The 22,499-nt window shown below is 40.9% G+C and overlaps 2 protein-coding genes across 3 annotated transcripts in view; one reads left to right on the top strand and one right to left on the bottom strand.

The window, feature by feature from the left end:
• Positions 1-8,804, bottom strand: part of GABPA (GA binding protein transcription factor subunit alpha) — a 36,159-nt gene extending 27,355 nt beyond the window's left edge. The window contains 2 exon segments of the mRNA XM_024732010.1: positions 1,184-1,285; positions 8,723-8,804. Coding sequence (XP_024587778.1) covers positions 1,184-1,260 — 77 coding nt within the window. The 5' untranslated portion in view covers positions 1,261-1,285; positions 8,723-8,804.
• ATP5PF (ATP synthase peripheral stalk subunit F6) lies at positions 8,477-15,849 on the top strand. Of its 2 annotated transcripts, none has more exons than XM_024732012.1 (4): positions 8,477-8,804; positions 12,214-12,390; positions 15,040-15,164; positions 15,665-15,849. In XM_024732012.1, exons 2-4 carry the CDS (start codon positions 12,227-12,229, stop codon positions 15,700-15,702), a joined length of 327 nt encoding a protein of 108 aa, XP_024587780.1. In that variant the 5' UTR covers positions 8,477-8,804; positions 12,214-12,226; the 3' UTR covers positions 15,703-15,849. The 2 variants fall into 2 exon arrangements, with proteins under 2 accessions (XP_024587780.1, XP_024587779.1); XM_024732011.1 differs by lacking the exon at positions 8,477-8,804 and adding an exon at positions 8,836-8,938.
• Positions 15,850-22,499: the final 6,650 nt, after the last annotated feature.

Here is a 22,499-nt window from a genome sequence, read left to right as displayed (position 1 = left end):
GAGGTAGAGCCAAACGCCTCTTCTGAGCAGAAGAGGTGGCATAAGTAACCGCAGAAAAAATGGGGGAGTTGCTAATTAATTGGCATGAAATCTCAATTATGCAAGATGAGTAAGTTGTAGAGATCCATTGCACAACATTATGCCTACAGTTGACAATACTGTATTGTACACTTAAAAATTTATTGAGGGTAGATCTTGTGTTAAATATACTTACCACAATAAAATACATTTTTAAAAAATTTAAGGTCTTTAACCTCAGCTGCACTCTCAACACTCAGCATCCTACTCAACTTTAGTGATCTTCTCCATTCCCATCATAGTTGTTCTAAACCTTCGTTACTCTATGTCAGTTTTCTGCTACCCTTTAGGTCCTTTTACTTTCAGTTTATTATCTCCTGCTTTACAGAGTAAAGTAGGACTATTAGCCATTACCCTCCTCAACTTTCTTGACTCCTAAATCCCTATTTTTTACCCATATTCTCTCCTTGGATTCTGAACTCATTACCACTGCCCTCCTTCCTTAATGGAGTAAGTAATATTCTATTACTATTCCAAAAACTAACACCTTTCACTTCTCTATATGCTTAGTACTTTGATGGCTCATACAGATGTATGTTTCTTCAAATACAAGGTAGTCTCTACAAGGGCAAGTTACAGTCTCATTTATTCATGTACTCCAGACAGCTGTTATTTGTTGAATTAGTTCAGGCTGTGGATTAAACTCTTACTGAAATAAAAGTAATCAGCACTGACAAAAGGAAAAAGAATCAAACAGTGCCTGAGGGGGAAAAACCATCACAATCAATTGCTTGATCATTATCAGCTATGCTTATTACTGTCTTTAAAACTATCTTTTCCTCCCAGCTACAAAACCAACAAACCCAGTAAGTCTGAGGAAAAAGGCAATACATTATCCCGCAAAATGCTGAGGTCATTTGGAAAAAAAAAAAAAAGGCCCCCAAAAGAACTTGGCTTGATTTTTTTTTTTTTTTTTTTCTGCAGTACGCAGGCCTCTCGCTTTTGGGGCCTCTCATGTGGGATCTTCCCAGACCAGGGCACGAACCCGTGTCCCCTGCATTGGCAGGCAGACTCTCAACCACTGCGCCACCAGGGAAGCCCTTGGCTTCATTCTTAATTAGGCATGTTGATAATATAAAAAGTGGTAAATTAAAAAAATACCAACCTTTCTTCTGTGCACTCTGGTTTCTCTGTTCCATCAATCTCAATTTCTATCAGCTCCTCTGCTTCTCTTTTCGTCATGATTGAAGTATTTCAAAAGCTGACCCTACAAAAGTTAAAATGAAAGACATTCTGAAATTATCTGCATAAGCAGACACAGTATACAATAAGTAAAGACGCAATTCAAATAAAAGTGGAGGATAAGCAGAAGAGGAGGAAGTAATCTTCACATATAAAAGAAAATCCACAAGTAATATTTATAAACTAGTTTTTGTTTAAATGGTGTTTATTAGCCTGACATGACATCATTATCATTCCCTTGGATTTACTGGGATGTTTTCAGCCCAATCTCAGTCAATAAATTAATTCAGGTTACTTCAAAATTAAGTGAAGGCATGTCAACTATATTACAGCAATTCAGTCTTAATAACAGATTCAAACCTGCAGCTTAAAAATCAACATGGAAATTCCCTGGCGGTCCAGTGGTTTGGACTCTGCACTTCCACTGCAGAGGGCATGGGTTCCATCCCTGGTAAGGGAGCTAAGATCCCACATGATGCATGGTGTGGCCAAACAAAAAACAACATGGAGATGAACAATCTACAATCGTTCAGCTAAAAGCTGTACCTTATTAGCAGAATTTATTGCAAACTATTATACTGACAGAATAATATAAATTACAAGTTAATCCCAGCTTTGTGTTACATTTCTTATAAATGCCAGTACAATATTCTCAAACAGCAAAATAAAGTAACAAAATCATTATAGATATGTGCATTATTGCCCTGATTACACACTAGAATTTTATTTTATTTTTTGGCTGCGTTGGATCTTTGCTGCTGAGCGCCGGCTTTCTCTAGTTGGGGCAAGTGGGGGCTACTCTTCGTTGTAGTGCACGGGCTTCTCATTGTGGTGGCTTCTCTTGTTGTGGAGCACAGGCTCTAGGTGCGTGGGCTTCGGTAGTTGTGGCATGTGGGCTCAGTAGTTGTGGCGCACGGGATCAGCTCCCCTGCAGCATGTCGGATCTTCCTGGACCAGGGATCGAGGATCAAACCTGTGTCCCCTGCACTGGCAGGTGGATTCTTAACCACTATGCCACCAGGGAAGTCCCAACACTAGAATTTTTTATGATTGTTTTTCAGATGTGGTTTTATATATTTTAAACCAACCATTACTTCAGTTTTTAATTCTCTCGTGTAAAATTATTACCTGCTACATTAAACTGCCATTGATTTTTGTACCATTGATATGTGCCATTTTGTACCATTTGTACTCCTGATACTAAAACATTATAATTAAAAAAATGCTAAGTAATGCATAAAATAGCTGCATATATTGGTATTTCTTTATGGCCATTTCCAAGGTGTTAATGTAAGTTTCAGGATGTTAGGACCTCACTGTAGGTCAGTGAATCTGTCTCTGGACTCGATATATACTCTCAGTCCAGAACAGAGTTTTCTAACTTTACTACTACATCTAAAAAAGTACTTCTAAGTGCCTTCGACTCTCTGACTTGCAAGGAATGGTCCTCTAAATTTGGTACTTTAATGTTTACAAAGGAGTCCATGCTCCCACTTTAAAGATTTGACAAAATGAAGAATTCAAATATTCATTCCTATTAATAATAACCATTATTTACCGAGTATCAGGCACCACATTCAAATGCTTTACACAGAACAATCTTATTTTGAGTCCATCCTCATAAGAAAACTATCCAGAGGTTAGTGAGGCTAAACTGCCTGTGGCTCCATAGTATCATGCTTTAGGTCTATCAACTGAAGTACATGCTCTATACTGCAAATATACACTAGAACAAGAGCCTCCACCATCTCTTACCTGGAATAGCCTCTTCCTAACACGTTTCCCTGTGTTGGTGCCCTTGCCCCCTTCAGTCTATTTTCAGTCAATACAACTGCCAGTGTGATCCTTTTTAAAAGTGAAGTTACATCACAGCACTCCTTTGATACCATTCACAGTAAAAAAAACTAAAGACTTCACAATGGCCAACAAGGTCCTACGTGATCTACTCCTCATCCCCATTCTACTACTGCTCTGACTCCCTCTCCCACACTGGCCTCCTTACTTGTCCTTGCATCTTTCTTCTTGTCCACAGCACACATCCTCTAACATACTAATAATTTACTACATTTATTGTCTTTCTTTCTCTGTTGGATCATTGCCAGGGTGCAAAAACCAAAACTGTCCCAAAGTGACCCCAGGAACTTAAGTTGGTTTGCCTGGCCTACGGACTTCCCCTAGCTACTGGAGGTGGGAGGGGCTTCCCCAGGTCCCAACTTCTCAAGGGACCAAGGTCTTTGTGGTAGGCACAATAACAACCCAGAACCTGTGATTATGCTAAATCACATGGCCAAGGGGAATTAAGTTTACTAATAAACTGACCTTCAAATACAGAGATTATCCTGGCTTATCTAGGTGAGTCCAAGGAAATCACAAGTATCCTTAAGAGTGAAAGAGGGAATGTGAAGAGATCCAGAGTGATTCAAAGTGAGAAGGACTTGACTGGCTGGCTATGACTGGCTTTAAAGATGAAAGAAAGGAGCCACAAACCAAGGAACGCAGGCAGCCTCTAAAACCTGGAAAAAGGAAACAGATTCTCCCCTAGAGCCTCCAGAAGACGTGCAACTCTGCCAACATCTGATTTTAGCCCAGGAAGACCCATTTCAGACTTCTGACTTCAAGAAATGTATGATAATAAATTGTTTTCAAGCCACTAAGTTTGTAGTAATTTGTTACAGTAGCTCTGGGAAACTAACACAGTCTTCTTTCCCACTTTAAAAAGGATTGTAACTCTCCTCAGGTCCAAACATCTCCAAATGCTGGGGAGCTGGTTTTCTGACAACTTAGTCTATAAATCGCTGGCATCCAAATCTAGACTGCCTAGTACAAAAATGATCTGACTTTCCCCACATTATTAAGGTTGCTCTCACAGCTCCCCTACAATAAGAAAGCATAATAAGAGGGTGGGGCTCTCCACTGAAATAGATACACATCATGCACATCCAGCAGAATGCCTAGGCCCCAGCAGATTTTGGTTGGGATGATGAAAGAATGAAGGGCTTTTGTTTTCTTTTCTTGCTGACCCTGGCCTAGTAAGTCTTCCCTTTCCCCATAAAGCCTATTTCTTAACAGATACTATGTGTAAAACTGTGGAATTCATCCTGAGCACTAGAGCAAAACAGGAGGTGGTGACCCAATAGGGCCTATCCTTGTAGGACAACACAAGCTCACCTGGGAAGGGGTATTTGTTCACAGATATATACAAAGAACTTTGAACTGCCTCTCCCTTTGTAGGCACTCTATTAAAATGTGTTGGATAAGTGAATGTTATAACAACTATTACACACTGTATAACTGACTCCAGAAGCCTAAAAGGCTTCAATGTGAAAGGTAAAACTATGAAGCTAATAGAAGAAAATGGTGGGAATTTTTTTGTGGTCTAATGATAGAAAAGATTTCTTAAATATAATTTCAAAAACATAAACCATAAGGAAAAAAACTGATATATTTCCTTACATAAAAATTAAGAGTTATGTTTAACTGACAGGCTACAGAGTAGAAACAGATATTTCCAATATCCACACATGACAAGGGACTAATAATTGGAATACACAGTGAACTCCTGCAAGTTGATAACACCCCCCCAAAAGTCAGGACAAATTAGAAAAGTCAGTAAAGCACAGAAAAAGGAAACTCACATAAAGAGAAACCAAAATGTCTACGGACATGAAGAAATGCTCACATTCAAATTATTCACTTTATACTGTGCATATATGGCAAAGATTAGAACGTTGAATACTGAAAAGAGTTAGCAGGGACATGGGGGCATAGAATATAGACAGGACTATTGATAGAGTATAGACAGGACTATTTTGGAGAAAAATCTAGCAGCACTTGCTCAAATAAAGTGCTTATACCTATGATCCAGCAATCTTGCCCTCAGATAAGCATTCCAGAGACATTCTCACAATGATTGATAACAGAATGTTAAGGGCAGCTTTGCTGGAGATAGCTGAAAGCTGAAGCCAATATCCATGGTAAGAGAGTACTGCGGATACAAGAAAATGTGAAAGTAGTACACACTATGGAACTATAGTAGCCGTTAGAAACAAGGAGGTAATGTACACACACATACACGCAAAAATCATAAAAAGTGTACAAAAAAAGAACCAGAATAAGGTTTTTAGCAGGACAGCACTTAAAAGGATCATTTACGTTGTATTTTCAAGGCCTACAAGGACATCCACTCCCATCTCCATAACCAACTTTAAAAAAAAGATTAGAAAACAAGTGAATTTTCTAGGAACTTTGGAAAAACAGAAAGCCTAAGAAGCAGTAACTGTAAGCAGATAGGGTAGGCGGTACCCAGAGAAGAAGGACCAGGCATGGCTTTCTTGACATGAGAAGCCATTTTTGGCCTAAGCCATTTGGGAATCTAAGCCTGGCCACAATGATTACCCTTGAACAGGTCTCAGTAATAATGCTCTTAAGGAGTAACAATAGCAAAGATAATAAATCAGTTATAAAGACTCCCAGTTCTGTTTCCATGGTAAAGATTAGCCTGAAGCACTTTCTTAAGCTGTTTTTCAGAATTTAAACCCCGCCCCAGCGCTCAACCACCAGATCAACTGTAACCTAAGGGATGATAATGTTGACCTTTTCTGACCCTTGTGACTTCAATCAACTAAAGCATGGATGCTGTCAACCTTTGCCCCAATTCTATGCTGAATACTCCTGCTGAAGCCCCTTCATGAATAGGCATGCACCACCCAAGACCCTTCATGAATATGCAAGTACCCTTAGCTTAAAAGGTCATCAATTTTGCTCTTCAGGATACTGCTTTGGGAAGATCCTGGTATTCTCCTTGCTGCAAGTAGTACACCCTTTCTTCTTCTGATCTTTGGCTTGGTTGTGTCTTTTGTCTTGCCACCCACCAAGATATGAACCCAGTTTTCTGGTAACAACCAGAGGCTGAGAAATGGCCCTGAGGGCTTATCAGCAGGGACACCTTTGGTACCTCTGAGTATAAGCACTAAGACAGAGGATTGTTAAGAAATTTACCCTGTGATCTTCCAAAAAAGTCACAGATCAGTCTCTAGAAGGTGCCAAATAAAGAAAAAAAAAAAAAGAATCCAATATGCTTTTGGAAAAACTCATGCTACTTACAGTCCCTGAATTGATCTTCCTCTTTCTCAATTCTATAAATTTTAGCTAAAGAAGCAATGGAGAGATTTGGGAAACTGTCCAAATCTTTGATATCACTGCTTGAGTGGGTCTTAGCTCTTTTTCTGGAAACAATTCCCCATGATTCTATATCAATACGTAAGAAAATGGAGAAGAGCATTACTTTGAGCCCTTCCCCCTAGGAAAAGGTGCCCCTTGACACCCTGGTTTCTCCTAGATTAAATCTAACCTGGGTTCAGAACACTTCACAAAATGAATACAAACTAAATTTATATTTAACTAACAATTCCAGGAAAGGCTACTATTCTTTAAAATACAGTTATGTTTATCATTCTCTTTTAGAGTCACAGATAAATTTGAGGATTATTCTTCACTGGAACACATTATTAGTTTACAGAGTTTAGGCCAATTTTTCCCAGTAAAGGACAATAAATAAATAAAGGATAATAAATAAATAAAGGATACATAAATACAAGTGCAATCTGGGAGTACCTACCAGATAACTGCACATTCTCTCAAGCTAAAAAATACTGTTAAGTATCCTGTGTAAATTAAAAGACATTTTTGTTTCTTAAAGATAAAGTCAATAGCTAAGAAAAAGTAACACACATACATCTGTGTGGATACACATGGAGAAAGAAAGCAAGAGTGGAGAAAGGTTAACACTTGGTGACCCTGGGGGTGAAGGTGTTCCTTGTATAATTTCACTGTATAATTTTTTCAATTTTCCTGTAAACTTGAAGTTTCATAAATAAAAGCTGGAGGAAGATTAAAGTCAACAGTTTTAATTTGGTATTCAGCCTCCACATGCTCTCATGACTTGCCTCAACGAAACACCTAGCTCATTATTTTCTTACTTCAAGACTATACACCCCTCATGGCATTGGTCCTGTAGACGCAATCCACGTAAAAACTGCTTAAGTCCACCTAGTGTCAGAATATGTTTAAAAATAAATAAGCTTGGAAAGCTTGGATCAAACCCTAAGAGAGAGAGATTATTATTCCCTTTAAGTAGTTCCGAACGAGTTGGACCAGTTTCTTTTGATATTTAAGAACAACAAAGTACCTAAGAACGTTATCACTGTCCAGTTCTTCACTTTGCTTAAGTGGACCTTTCTAAAACTTTGCTCCTCTCACGACTCAGACCTACTGCGCGTATTTCTACATCACTACTCGTCATCTTGCAGTGCAACATTAGGCGTTGTCCTCTCTGCCGTTAACCTAATCAAACTAGGGTTCCTAAATACAAACACGCGCGGGCGTATCTTCCAGTCCACAAAAAAACTAAAAAAGCTGACAAGCTACATTAACCCATCATTTTCCCCTTGCCTCACACTTCCTCGTTTTTAAAAGAAACCCAACGGACACCATATACATTAATAGATGGCTTTGATGCAACTGTAAGAATTCTAGAAAGACAACTGGATACGAAGTGAAAGCGAATCGCTGAGTTGGCAAGGAGGATGGTTTTGCATGTTCCTCTGAAATCCCCTGGGCGTCAGGATCAGATCCCGACCGCGGCGAATGCGGACCACGGCGGACAGTCGAGCAGGGGATTGTGAGGGAAGGTGGCGGCGAAGGGTGACACGAACGACCGGGGCCCCGAGTGCGCGCGGCTTAGCAGAGCCCCGCGCCGCGCGCCCCCCGCCCCTCCCCAGCCGGCTCCCTCAAGTCTCCACGAACGGAAATGGGAGTCACAGCGCCGGGGACCAGCGGAAACAAAACACAGAGGCGGCCGCGGGGGGGCCGCTGTGGGGGAGAAGGCCCCGGAACGAAGCCGGCCCGCGCGGACCCGCGCTCCCCTCCTCCCCAGCGGCCGCACTCACCCGCTCTGGATTCGGCCCCGTCGCCCCCGCCCGCAGTCCAGAGCCGGCTGAAAACCGCAGCGCCGCGGGCTCCACGTGCGGCGTCTCTCCCGGTAAGACCCGCAGCTCCAGCGACTCGAAGTGAGAGGCCCCTGGGCCCTTCCCGCGAAAACGGCGCAGAGAAACTCCAACCCCCCCCCCCCCCCCCCCAGGCACCCCCGGGTCCGGGACTACAACTCCCAGCAGGTTGCGCGAAACGAACGCCCGAGGCAACGGAGGCTCACGAGGCACAAGGGAGCCCAACGCCCCAATCCGCTTTGTTTTACACTCTTGTCACTTTGCCTGCACAGTCGTACACCTCAACCACCCCAAGGAAGAGGACGCTGACTCGGGGCGGTGGGGATTGAACTAGGGGAAAGGCCAGTCCAAGTGCGCATGCGTACACAACAAGGTTTCCGAGAGGGAAAAAGAGAGCAGGTCAACTTGGGAGAAGGAAAGATGGCGGAGGCGTCGCCAGGGGACCCGGAAGCACTTACCCTCCACTTCCTCCTCCTGTTTGGCTTCTGTCTCACCTAGAGCCGTCCGGTCGCCGACTGTCTCCGAGACGCTTCCTGTCCGGTGAGTGTCGACCGACTGAAACGGCGGCCCATAATGCATTGCGATGGCGGGTAGGCGGGGGGGCGGAGCCAGGGCCGGAAGTAAAACGGTGGCGGCGGCGGTGGCGGCTCTGGCAGCTCGGCACCGAGTGCAAGGTGATTGGGAGGGTAGCTGGACTCACTTGGCCTCTAGGGACGAGCATTCTGGGTTTCTTCACGAGGTCTGGGATGCCTATCACCTCTGCCTTTCTGAAAGAGAGAGCAGCCTGTATCCTGGACACCTTCACGGTCTGGCCCGGAGTCATTGCTGACCTCGGCGCCTTTAGGCCCTGAAGTTTGCGGTAGACTCAGTAGGTAGCCCTGATAATACCGCTCTCAGGGCCAGCCTGACGCTCAGGGTGGCCTGGGAGGCAGGGGGGCCGGCGCTTCATGGACCCGCCGCTCGGCTGGGGCAGCCAAGGTCATGCCCGTGGGGCCGGTCTTCAGCCAGGCCTGCTCAGCTCTGGCGCGCGGGCGATTGTTCTGAATTACAGCGTTTAAAAGTAGAACGTAAGAGGGGAAAGGATAATAGTAATCTTAAAAGTTTGCAACCTACCTAAAAACGTTGGTGGTGCTAAAACTTGGTTAAGCAGCTTTGTTTTACATCACGGATTCCAGGAGGGAAAAAGAGAGCCGGTTAAGTCAGGCGAGTTGTGGATTGACTTCAGCAATGAACATGCGCCGAAATCGCAGTGAAAGGCTGGTCAGTCATCATTGTAAACGGGAGAACCGTGCTCCCTCTCAGCACAAGGCCGCCTCTTACGCTGTACCCTTTTCTTGCTGTTGCCTTCCCCAGTCTTTCTGAGTGTGTCAAATCCCTATCATAGGCTGGCGTGGCCCCTCATAGTACTCGAATAGAGAACTTAATCATAGTTGGTATTTTATACCTATTTGTGTAATAACATGTATCTTTCTCACTAGATCTTTAATCAGTGGGGAAAAAAATGAAACGGAATAAAGGAAAAGGAGCAAGTTTTGATAGTGAGATTATGTGTTCATTTTTTAGATAAGTTGAATTTGAGGGCCCGGTAGGACTTAGGAAAGGATGAGAGCTGTCGAATGTATAGGTTTGGAGTTCAGGAAAAAGACCAAAATTAGAAGTGTGATTTGGGAATCATTCGTAGTTAGAGGATAGAAATAAAAAAAATGAAAATGGGTTTTACCCATGTTGCAGTAGGAGTAACATGATCTTTGCAATGTTAGAGTTAGAGCAAATTAACTGTGGGAATATGAATAATTTAATCACTTTTCTTAAACATTTTCTTATCTGTAAAGGAGGCATAAGAACACCTTTCTCTGTTTCTTCAAAGTATTGCCATAAGGGTACAAGGAGAGAATATGTCTAGAAGTACTTTGCAAAATACCTAGGGCTGAACAAGTGTTAGGTGACCACATTGCAGAGTGTTGTGTGTCTTTACGTTGCCAAAGGGGAAAATATACACTGAATTGCACAATTTGAAAAATATGTTTGTGTTCTGTCAAATTCTACTGTGTAACCTGGGATCAGGTACTTACCACTAAGCCTCAGTTTCTGTGTAAAATGAGAATGCTATTAAGTGGCACCTTAAGGTCATTTGTTGTTTGCTTGGAGCCTCCCCTTCCCCCCTTTATTTCCTCTGATGAGGTATAAGAGTGATGTATGATGAAATCTTTAATTTCTTCAAATAGTTTTCTTTCATGCTGGCAGGTGAAGGATATTTGGTTGATTGTAGGATTTCTTTTGGTGGTTTTATGTGCAATTTCAGGGCTTCTCAACCTTAGCACTATTGACATTTTCGACCAGATATTTCTTTGTTGTGGGCAGGCTATTGTTATTGTTGTTGTTATAGGATGTTTGGCAGCATCCTGGTTTGTATCCACTAGAGGCCAGTAACACTCGCCGCTATCAAGACAACCAAAAATGTCTTCAAATGTCCTGGGGGATACTGCCACCTGTATTTGAGAACTGCTGTGCTACTCCATTGTCGTCTAGCTTAGTGCTTTCCAACTCTCATTAGTAAAGGGCCATTTTCCCCTCAACCCGTGTGGATATTTTTGAAGAATACAGTAAAAATGAATTACTGGAAAAATTAGTAGATGAAAGACAAAACAATGAAGACACACAAAATATGAACTCTTTTTGTATTATTAAATTCAACAGATATGAATTACTCTGTCAATTTGCTGTAAAAGTTTCTAAATGCTTATTGCCAATTTTGGTATTACTATAGACCAGTAAGGCAATACTACCGCTGGTCCCCAGACCACACTTTGAGCAGTAGTATTATAATTTAATAGTAGTCCAGTGTCAGTGAGATGATGCTTATTGTTATTGCTGTTATTAGGTAATTTGCGGGGGGGCATGGGAAACATGTTAGCATGTTGGGTTTTCACTTTAAGGTTCAGAAATTTTACCAGGCTGTATTGAGGTGTGAATCTTTATCATCATTCCAGAAGGGTTTGGTAAGCCCTGTCAGTTTAATCAGCCTTTCTTCATCTTGGGCAGTTTTTTCTAATTATTTATGGTCTCCCTATTTATTTCTTTTCTTTTGGAATTTCTGTTTGCATACAATTTTTTTTTTTTTTTGCATTTGATCTTTTCAGGACACTAAATGAGGTCTCAACTGAGATCATCCTCTAATTTATATACTGTAATTTTTTAGTTAGATGACCATGTATTTTAGCTTCAGGAAGTCTAGGACTTAGAAGTCTTTAAGTGCTTATTTTAAAAGTTCAGACTTTCTTCTCCTTCACAAATTCTATTTCACTGATTAGATTGTACTGCTTGATTTTTCCTCTGTTGTTGGTGGGCTCCCTTGGACTAGTTGCTGTCTTCCTTGCTGGTTCTTTTGGACTTAGATTTGGTTTTTACAGTGTCCTTGAATGTCTAGAATCCTGCAGTTGTAACAAGCAGAGCAGTTTCTTTCCCTGTGGGCCTGGGAAGTAGAAACTGAGGCTCAGGCAACTGCCTCCAGTCTCCCTGCACAGCTCCCTTTTTGCCTTTTGAGGGAGTCAGGGAAACCTGGTACGTTAATTTGGGGATCAGTATTATTCTTTTTCTGCTGAGGGTGGGCAGCCAAGACTAATAAATTCATGGAGAAGAAAACATGCCATCCCAGATTCTGAGCTTTCTTTCTGCGTCTGACCCTAGTGGAGCCACACGCAGGCCTGAGTGGTTCCTAACTGCTGCTAGGTTCCAGGGCCTTTTGGTTAAGAAGCAAAAAACTTGCAGTGTGGGGTAGGGAGGGGAAGGGAGCTATGGTCAGGTGACTGTTCTTAGTGTTTACTGAATTCTGGTATGATTTAAGTTCTGTAGCAATTAGTAGAATTAGATGCTCAGTATAACATATTAACAGGTGTTTTACAATTATATCTATTTTAAAGTATCTTCACATTCTGGTGCTTGTTTCCAGTAACAGAATCACCATGATTCTTCAGAGGCTCTTCAGGTTGACCTCTGTCATTCAGTCTGCAGTCTCGGTCTCTTTGAGGAGGAACATCGGTTTTACAGCAGTGGCATTTAATAAGGAACTTGATCCTGTCCAGAAACTCTTCGTGGACAAGATTAGAGAATATAGAGCTAAGCGACAGTAAGTGGGTAGATAATCAACTATGGTGTATGTGTGAATATTCAAAGTATGTAAGTTTTGAGATGGTAATAAAAAATTACTTGGCGTTTGAAAGTGTCTAAGACCTTCACTGAGCTGATCTCTATCATAAAGGTTCATTACCTGCTCCAAAGAAGAAGATGAGAATCTTGATTTTTTTTTTTAAGTCCCAAATTTTCTCTTCCTTATATGGGTTCCAAGGGAGAATCCCATTAAATCTAGTGCCATTTTAGATATATCCCTACTATAATGTCATTTATTATAAACTAGAATCAATTCATACAAGTACATGGGATCTTGGAAATCATTTAGGAACCATATTTGAGAAAAACTAAGCCCCTTAGACATTGATTAGCCTAAGGTCATAAAACTAATTGTGGGGAAAACATAATCAAAATATTCTAACTCTCAATTCAGTGCCCTTTCTGTGACATCATGATTTGGGGGAAATGTATAGACACAACATTTTTTCTTTAATGCTACTTCCATATTTATATATTTCTGGGAATATCAAAAGACTCCTGCTTTATGACATAAAGCAAGTCCAGGAGCAACATAATAATAGAACCACACAGTTTTGGAGATGAATGATGACCTTAGCATCAAGTTCAATGCCCAAATCTTCAGAAAAGTGATACAGATCAATTCAGAGTTTTGTTTTATTTGGTTGTCTATCATGTGCAAAGCGCTGGACTATTAACAGTGGTGGGCTACAAAGAAAGAAGCCACTTTGCATTTACACAATATTCTTTTTTTTTTGCGGTTCACGGGCCTCTCACTGTTGTGGCATCTCCCGTTGCGGTGCACAGGCTCCGGACGCACAGGCTCAGCGGCCATGGCTCCCGGGCCTAGCCGTTCCGCGGCATGTGGGATCTTCCCAGACCGGGGCATGAACCCGTGTCCCCTGCATCGGCAGGCGGACTCTCAACCAGTGTGCCACCAGGGAATCCCTACACAATATTCTTAAAGTCTGATGGGGTAGAAAGTTTCTAAGCAAATAAATACAATATAAGTTTAAATAGGTTAGATGCTAAGATAGTGACACATTCAGTGTTTGGAGAACTCATAGGAAGAAATGCTCCTTTCTAGCTGGTGCATTCCGGAAGGCGGCTTGGAAGAGTGAATGTTTCTAAAAGCTTGTGGATCCCAGAGCTGGACAACAGTCATCAAAGTATCTGGTTGAAGGCTCTATCTAGAACTGAACTGTATATCTCTATAGCTATTAATCACATGTGACTATTCAAATTCTAATGAAGTGTAAATAAAAATTCAGTTCCTCAGTTGCCTTAGTCACATTTCTATTGCTCAATACCAGATATGGCTACTGGTTACCATATTAGACAGCACATACATAGAGCATTTCTGTTATCACAGAAGGTTCTATTGCACATGCTGATGTAGAAGAACATTGGGTCCATAGCAAGAAACATCATTAACAAGTTCTTAAATTAGAGCTGGCTCAGTATTTTTTGTGGAAATTCTGTAGCATAAATAAGATTCTATGCTTTTATCATAGGCATGGGTGAAAATATTAGCCTTGATAGAATTTTCACTTATAGATTTTTTTATTATATTCGATAAGTGGGCAGTAACATTCTGACAAACAGAATTTGTGTAAACACTGCTGGTCCTTGATGCTATATTTATCTTTCCAAAGCACAGCTCTAATTTTGTCATTTTATTGCTTAGCAAACAAAATACAAAGTCCCAGGCTTAACATTCTCGGCCTCCTGTGATCTGGGTCCCGCTGGCTTTTCCCTCTAGGCTGTTTAGTGTTCCCCACGTACAGCCAGTGCTTTACCACCTCCTCATCCTTGCCTTTTCAGTGTTAGAATGTCTCAAATTAAAATCTGACCCAAATGCATGGTTTGTCACAAATGCCACCTTTTTAAAATGAAATTTCCCTGTTCAGCTTAGCAAAAGTGATCCCTCATTCAAGTAGCTTTTTGTTAAACCGTGTCTTTGTAGGTTATCACCTAACTCCCTTACAGCATAATTGTTTATAAACATGTTATTTTTTTCTTCTAAATGGCAAAACCTCTGGGGGTAGGAAGTAATTTGCTTCTTTGTTAGGCCCCTATTATAGAGACTTAAAAGTTTTTGAATGCCGTCCAGTGGTGGTTGATCTAAATCATAAGTGATAGTAGATAACTGAGTGCTCACTGTGTGCCAGGCACTATGCTGAGTGGTACATGTACACAATCTCTCTTTCTCTCAACGCCACCATCAGGTAAGACTTCGAGTTGTAGATGTAGAGTTTAGTTCACACGGTTTGCTCTAGTTCACACAGTTACAAAATTGTAGAGCTGACGCTGAAACGGAAGCAGTCATTCACCCCAGACCCCGCAGACTTGGCCATTGTACCTTATTGCTGCTTAGACCCTGAGAGGTTGACTTTTAATAAGTATCCTTGATACTGACAGACCTTGAATGTTAGAGGTTTGTTTGAAGTTGCTTCATTTATGTGAAACCTCGTAATAGTTAAAATAGTTTGAGCTGAAATTCAAGTGGAACTGCTTATCTTTCAGAAAAGTCTGCTTTTCTCTACATATAGAAGATCTATGAAACTTAATTTTGTTTTTGTAAACTAATGATTAAAATCTGTTTTCAACTTGGTCGTTTACACAACAGGACATCTGGAGGACCTGTTGATGTTGGCCCAGAGTATCAGCAAGACCTAGACAGGGAGCTTTTTAAGCTTAAGCAAATGTATGGTAAAGCAGACATGAATACGTTCCCTAACTTCACATTTGAAGGTAAGTCTTTTTAATCACAGATTCATTGTTGTGGGGGATCATTTTAAGTGGAGAATATTTATACATACTTGGGTTGTGTAGAGGATTAAATGGCAATTACATGTGAATTTATTAGAACAGTGACATGTGCATGGGAAGCTCTGGGATAAATGCCATTGGAGTAGGAGATCGAATAGCATAGAGGTTAAACGGCAGGGATCTAAAATCAAACTCCTGACAATATCACTTATGAGCTGTGTGATTTTGGATAGTTAATTGGTCCCTCTTTCTCATCTGACATTTGGGGAGAATTATGCTGTTTTCCTCATAATGATAGTTGCAGTTAAATGACATAGAGAGCCTGGCTCACTGTAAGTCCTGAATAAATCTTAAGCAGTTGTTATATTTCCATGTAGATGTTTCTTTAAAAAATCAGAAGATTGATGAGTTAAATATTAAAACTTTCTAGAAGATGAACTTTATTGCAGTGTGGCTAAGCTTGAACCTTTTTTTCCTCTTAGATCCCAAGTTTGAAGTCGTCGAGAAACCACAGTCCTGAAGAAGTAATGTAAAATTTATCTGGTAATTTGTCCTAGATTATTGTATAACTGATCAGAAGTAACAGCATAAACATACATTTCACAGCTGTCATATGTTCTTTTAATTCTGATTTCAAAATAAATTATTTGGTGGTGTTGGGTATACACTTGAGTGTATTGAATTCTGTGTTTTTAGATCCTCCCATTTGGTTATATCAAAGCAGATGGAGACCTTGGATTAATTGGGTACTACTTGCCAGATTCTTCTGAGTGCAGGGGTGTCCTTTTTGTTGCGGAGACTTACGGCTGGAGGGGAGCCACCCTGACTTAAGGAATGTTTGCTGTGGAGAATGTTATACCCGTTCCCAGAATATGAAGAAATGGTTCATAAATCCTTTTTCATAGCTTTTTCAGGAAACTCAAGTGTGATTGTGAATATGTCCAGGAACATCCATTGTGTTTTAACTTCCATCTCCTCATATGTTAAATGCTTTTATTATCCCAGTAACTCAGGTCCCTCCTCTTCCCTTGCAGTGTAGTGATCACAGTGTCTATTATGGGGCTATATGGATAGATCAGGGGGAGCTGGGAGCTGGGGAGGGGAGGCTTCTACAAAGGAATTTCCTTTAAAATATTAAGCTGTAGGGCTTCCCTGGTGGCGCAGTGGTTGAGAGTCCGCCTGCCGATGCAGGGGACGCGGGTTCGGGCCCCGGTCCAGGAAGATCCCACATGCCGCGGAGCGGCTGGGCCCGTGAGCCATGGCCGCTGAGCCTGCGCGTCCGGAGCCTGTGCTCCGCAACGGGAGAGGCCACAACAGTGAGAGGCCTGCGTACCGCAAAATATATATATATATATTAAGCTCTATGGTGTTGTTTGCCCAGCTGATGGAAGGTCCAGCAGATATGATGTGCCAGAGAAGTGGCAGAGCAAGCACATCAAAATTTCAGAGAGTAGATGGTTTTATTTTTAATTATTCTTTTTTAAAAACAAGAAAAGCAGTTGTGCCTTTTTCTATCTGACAATCTCTCTAACTTATGTCAGTAAATACCTGTCTTTAGTAAAGCTGTAGAGATTTTCTTCAAAAATGTGAAGTCAGAAATACAGCCTTTCTTATGAGGTTAGCTCACTTCAAAAGAGAAATAGATTTTTACTATGGCATGCCATACTAGCTGAAGTCTCAACCTGGTGAGGAATACCTTTTTCAAAAGATCCACAAATATTTCCTAATGGTATAGGTGTGATTAGTAAGATGTGAAGAGATGGAATTGGGGAGGGTAAAGTAGTGGGAAGAAACTGCCCAATTTTCTTCAAATGAAGCTAAGCAATGATGGGTCAGTTGGACTACTTTTAAATAGTTGTAGACGTTGAAACAGAATTCGATGTTTCATTATGGCACCATTAAAGGTAACCAAGAAAGCCTCATTGATCTGTTCCTTTGTCACTTCCCCTCCCCTGAAGTGGCTCTACTCCACCCTCCTGTGGCAAGCAAGCAGCCTGGGGTCAACAGCGACCCTGCCAGTCTAGGTGGAAATGGGGCTGACCCTTTCCGTTCATGTTTCCCTCCCCAATTCAGAGTTTAGTTGAATTTTACCTTTTATAATCTCACACCTATTATCTTCATAATTTTTTTTTGTCTGTCTCGCAACTACTTGGAGTTTGCTTGAACATCCCAATCTCTTCATTATGTAAACAGAAGGACTCTATTTGTGGCTTTCTGCAAGAATACTGTGTTAAGCATCCTACTCATGCCCTACATCTAGGGCTATGCATTTAGCTAAATTTTGACCTGAGAAGTGCTCTTGTTTTTTTCCAACTGAATGCTGTAGTGGTGCTTTGAGTCATGGATGTTAACCATTGCCCCATCTTCCTCATAGACCCTTCAACTTTCTGGTAAGCCTGCCCCAAATTTGCAAACTCCAGCCTTTATCTGTTACTTCAGCCTACAAGAAAGTGGTCCTGCACTTAGCATTTGGGACCACCTTATATGTTATTACAAATGACCTCAACCTTCTAGGCTTTTAGCTGTTTAAAATGGCATTTTTCTCCCTTGCCTGGTAGTGTGGGCTGAATCATATTCCCCTAAAACTCGTATGTTGAAGCCCTAACTCTCAGAACCTCCCAATGTGATTGTATTTGGGGATTGGGACCCTTAAAGGGGATTAAGTTAAAATGAGGTTGTTAGGGTGGGCTTGAATCCAGTCTGACAGGTGTCCTTATAAGAAGACTGGTGTTCTTATAAGGGCATATTTGAGTTGAGGAAAGGTACAGGAACTGGAAATGGACATGTGCCTGCCTGTTACGTGTCTAGTACTCCCTTTAATAATAATAGCAATAACCAAAGAGGGCTTCCGTTGTAGGTGATTTTTACTTAAACCCATTTAGTGTAGAATTTTGTTTCTGATTGTTGCTACCCTTGGTGTGGCAGGCCTATAAATGCTTACTCTGGCTAGATTCTTAATGTATGAGTTCTTGGAAGGCTCTGTGGGCTAGAAAGTTTCCTATTATGCAGATTACCTTAAATGGGAGGTCCAACCCATCTCTTCCAAACTCCCCTCAGCTCCCACCTCAATGGTCCAGTTCACAGACTCTTATTTCAGATGTTTGCTCTCAGACACTGGCAAGAAGGCTCAAGGCCAGCTACTTTCAAAGATGCCTACTTGACCACAGGAAACTCACACATCCTTGCCCTGAGATACAATGGGAAGATAGGTGCTTCACCATTTCCCCTGCTCTCTACCTTGATATCTTTTTCCAACTCTCTTTTCACTCTGCTCAAATAGCTCTTTGCTTCTTGGCATGTGCCTTCAATTGTTGCAGGTGATTCTCTTTAAAATTCTCTTTACTTGCCTTGGGGGGTGAGTTGGGAAGTAGAACTCACAACTTTGACAAACTCACACGACTTGGACAATTCATTCTGTCTCTCTCCATTGCTCCCCACCCCCAATCCATCCCTACACACTTCAGTTTATGGATTTTGTGTGGTGGGGTAAAGGAGAGAGGACCAGGGTAATAATTTCAGGGTAGCACAACTGTCTCTTCATGAACATCAAAGCTGGTATTTATACCCAAATTAGTTACGGGTTTCTTTAGAAAGTGAGGTACTTGTCAGCCTTCAGGCAACAGGAAAAATCCCAGTCGACATTCTGTTACATGAATATGTCTTTACGTATAAAACTTTTTCTAATTCTTTTTGCTATATGTTATACTAAAATTTAGAAAACTAGGTTTCTTGACCTACAGCAACTTCAGTATAATTCATGGTAGTTAAATATTTGGAAGGAAAGGAAGCTTGAGAATGAAAAGTTAAATGGCAGGGGGCAACTTAGGAATCTAACTACAGGTCATAAAAAAATCTCAGTTTTTACACCATCTTTAAGAAGCACTTCTGTGTAGCACATTCAGTGTTGAAAACAGATAATAAAATGGAGCTTTAAAACCATCTGCCCTCAGTCTTAAAGAAGTCAAACAAGTCCATTGTTGACACAATATTCATTTGTTTTGACAACATTTTCTTACTAAAAAGTATAAAGACATACTCTAGTAGAAAAATATTTTAAGATCTTTTTAAGAACTGTGTGGAAATGGATGCCTAATAACTAACAGGAGTAGAATAAAAGTCATGTCTGTCCAGCCTTAATTCATGGAGCATTAATTTGTGTGACTGCATAACAAATGAACTGGATTATAATAACACTGCAAAATGCAGTATTAATATTCTAAATCTATGGAGAAATTTTATCAATAAATACTCTTTAAATTGCCCTTTCACAAGTGCTCTTTTGTTCTTAAAAAATTCATTTAGCACTTACTGGATACTGACTACACAGTAGATACAGTTAAATACTTTGGGGCTTATAAATATGTATGTAAAACGTGGCTCTTTTCTCAAAGTGGTTCTACTAATAGATTGGTGGTGATGCCAGAGATGTACATACATAACTGTATTAAGAAATATAAAACCAACAAGTGCCATAAGAAAACCAAGTGCTATGGAAATTCAGAGAAGAAAGAAACTTCTTCCAGAAGGGAGAAGAGGGAAGGCTGCATAGAGAAGGTGGAATTTGAAAGATGTCCTGAAGAGTAACTAGAATCTACATATCTTGTGATTAGGAGAATCAGCTTTCCAGGTAAAGGAGGAGAAAGAAAGGGTCGTTGAGATATACAATGACCTTAGTTCAGTTTGAACATGTGGCTGAACAGGTAGGTGTGACAATATGACAACGTGTGTACGTGGGGGGAGGCCCTGAATTTCAGGCTAAAATGTTTAGACCTTGGTGAGAGACTAAAGGAAAAGAGTGAAAGGTTTTCAGCAAGGGGATGGGAGAAAAGGGAGAAGGGAGTTGACTGTTCAAGAGAGTAATCTGGCAGTAACTGTTAGACTAATGGGGTGTGTGAGGGGGAGACTAAAGGGCAAAGGAGCCTTCAGGATGGGAGAGATTAAAAGTGCTACCAAGTGTATATAAGTCCACGCCACTCTCTCACTTTGTCCCAGCTTACCCTTCCCCTTCCCTATATCCTCAAGTCCATTCTCTAGTAGGTTTGTGTCTTTATTCCTGTCTTACCCCTAGGTTATTCATGACTTTTTTTTTTCTTAGATTCCATATATATGTGTTAGCATACGGTATTTGTTTTTCTCTTTCTGACTTACTTCACTCTGTATGACAGACTCTAGGTCCATCTGCCTCACTACAAATAACTCAATTTCGTTTCTTTTTATGGCTGAGTAATATTCCATTGTATATATGTGCCACATCTTCTTTCTCCATTCATCTGTTGATGGACACTTAGATTGCTTCCATGTCCTGGCTATTGTAAATAGAGCTGCAATGAACATTGTGGTACATGACTCTTTTTGAATTATGGTTTTCTCAGGGTATATGCCCAGTAGTGGGATTACCAAACGTAAAATAGATAGCTAGTGGGAAGTAGCTGCATAGCACAGGGAGATCAGCGAGGTGGTTTGTGACCACCTAGAAGGGTGGGATAGGGAGGGTGGGAGGGAGGGAGACGCAAGAGGGAAGAGATATGGGAACATACGTATATGTATAACTGATTCACTTTGTTATAAGCAGAAACTAACACACCATTGTAAAACAATTATACTCCAATAAAGATGTTAAAAAAATTAGAAACTAAAAAGTAAAACTAACAAAAGCATTTGTTATTTTATATAAAAACAAATGCTACTAAGAGAGGGGGTACTTGAGGGAGGAAGGTAGCAGAAGACAAAAGATGTGAGATAGTAGCCGGAGATAAAAAGTAGTGACAATTGTGCCAATGAATGATGGAGTCTGTGAATAAATGGGAGGTTGAAAATGGAGACAGGGAGGGTGGTAGTGGTAGAGAATATAATTTAAATGGTGGTTAAATTTAAATCGTGGTTAGTTTCAATCTTGAAAAAAATAAGATTAAAGATTTGGGTATCTGTGGCAAGGGGATGAAATTATCTACCATGGCATTTACCTGGGGTAGGGGCAAAGGGAAGGCAGAAAGTATCACAGGCTGTGACACTAGGCAGGGTGAAGGGAAGCTGTCCTAGGAGAGAAGAATTTGAGAATTTCAAAGGAAGGAATGTTGGGGGCAGAGAAAGAACATCTTGTGTAAAAACATCCTGCATGGGATAGACCTGGGTCACATAGACACTGCCTCTTCACTTGTCAGCTTTGTAAACTTGGCAGTCACTGACTCAGTTCATCTCAGTTTCCTCATCTGTAAAATGATGACATTGCCCTCTTTATACAATCGTTGAGGTGAATTTGAGATTTTATACAGCCTCAACTCCATCCACCCCCCACTTCCACGACATATATAAAGTGTTGAATAAATAGTTGTGACATTTTACTTTCAGAGCATTTTTTCAGCATTGGAAAGGTTGGCAGGCACCCAGACTGAGAGATGAGATTCTCATCTTAGGCAGCTAAAGCGTTAGCCTTGTAGCTACAGACAGTAAGAGGGACTAGTTTCCTGGGTTTCATTGAATAACAATAGGTGAATGACTCTTCCCCTGTACCATTAAATGGGACTAAAACATTGAACACGTTCAGCTATTTTTATTAATGTAGACTTTAATCAGACAAAACCACCTGTGAGATGAAGTTTTTTTCAAGGCTGTATTGAAAAACAGTTGTTCCAGATTTAGTTAGGTTAAACCCCCGAGTAAAAATAAATTAAATCTAGTTACAATGATAATAATTAAAACTTGCTATTAAAGATACTAACGCCCTAACCTTTATAAAACACAATTTTACTTCATGAAAACAAAATCAAAATGCTCTAAGAATTATAATGATAGTTTTTTGTTTTTTTTCTTTTCATGCTTCATCACTAAGAGTTGGGAAACTATGCATGTGGACCAGATCCTGTCTGTGCCTGCTGTTTAAGAACACAAACATGACCATTTTAAAAGTATTGTCTGTGGCTGCTTTCATGCTACAATACAATGACATGAAAAATGGCAGAGTTGAGTACAGTACAGGCAGTTATGGCAGGGACCATATGGCCTACATGTCTTAAAATATCTACTACCTGGCCCTTTACGGAAACTGTTGGAAGAGGTCTGGTGAGAATCACTGAATGTCACAGACAAGTGGGGGCAGTGTGACAACAGGCATCTTCCCAGTGACCTGGTGTCCAGGCACATATTCGGCACTTGGTGAGTACTTAATCCAACTGTCTGTCCCGTGAATCCTGGCGGTTTGCTCTGCCTATTGGGCAAAAAGAGTAGACTCCTTTAAAAGCATTTTAACCATGTTCAGAGTTGTCAAAGGTAGTGAGGGACCTTTTCATCTAGATTTGCCTGGAACTGGAAATGCCCTAG

This window comes from Neophocaena asiaeorientalis, unplaced genomic scaffold, assembly GCF_003031525.2.
Source record: "Neophocaena asiaeorientalis asiaeorientalis breed wild unplaced genomic scaffold, Neophocaena_asiaeorientalis_V1.1 scaffold55, whole genome shotgun sequence".
NCBI classification, from domain to species: Eukaryota; Metazoa; Chordata; class Mammalia; order Artiodactyla; family Phocoenidae; genus Neophocaena; species Neophocaena asiaeorientalis.
The sequence above is the reverse complement of the archived record's forward strand: the minus strand, read 5'-3'. Positions and strand labels throughout refer to the sequence as shown.

Bases quoted from the DNA above. Each gene is read 5' to 3' on its own strand.
- ATP5PF (XM_024732012.1), top strand. From the start codon at position 12,227: ATGATTCTTCAGAGGCTCTTCAGGTTGACCTCTGTCATTCAGTCTGCA. The intron at 12,391-15,039 runs GTAAGTGGGTAG...TTTACACAACAG, and splicing joins GAATATAGAGCTAAGCGACA to GACATCTGGAGGACCTGTTG. The intron at 15,165-15,664 runs GTAAGTCTTTTT...TTTTCCTCTTAG, and splicing joins CCCTAACTTCACATTTGAAG to ATCCCAAGTTTGAAGTCGTC.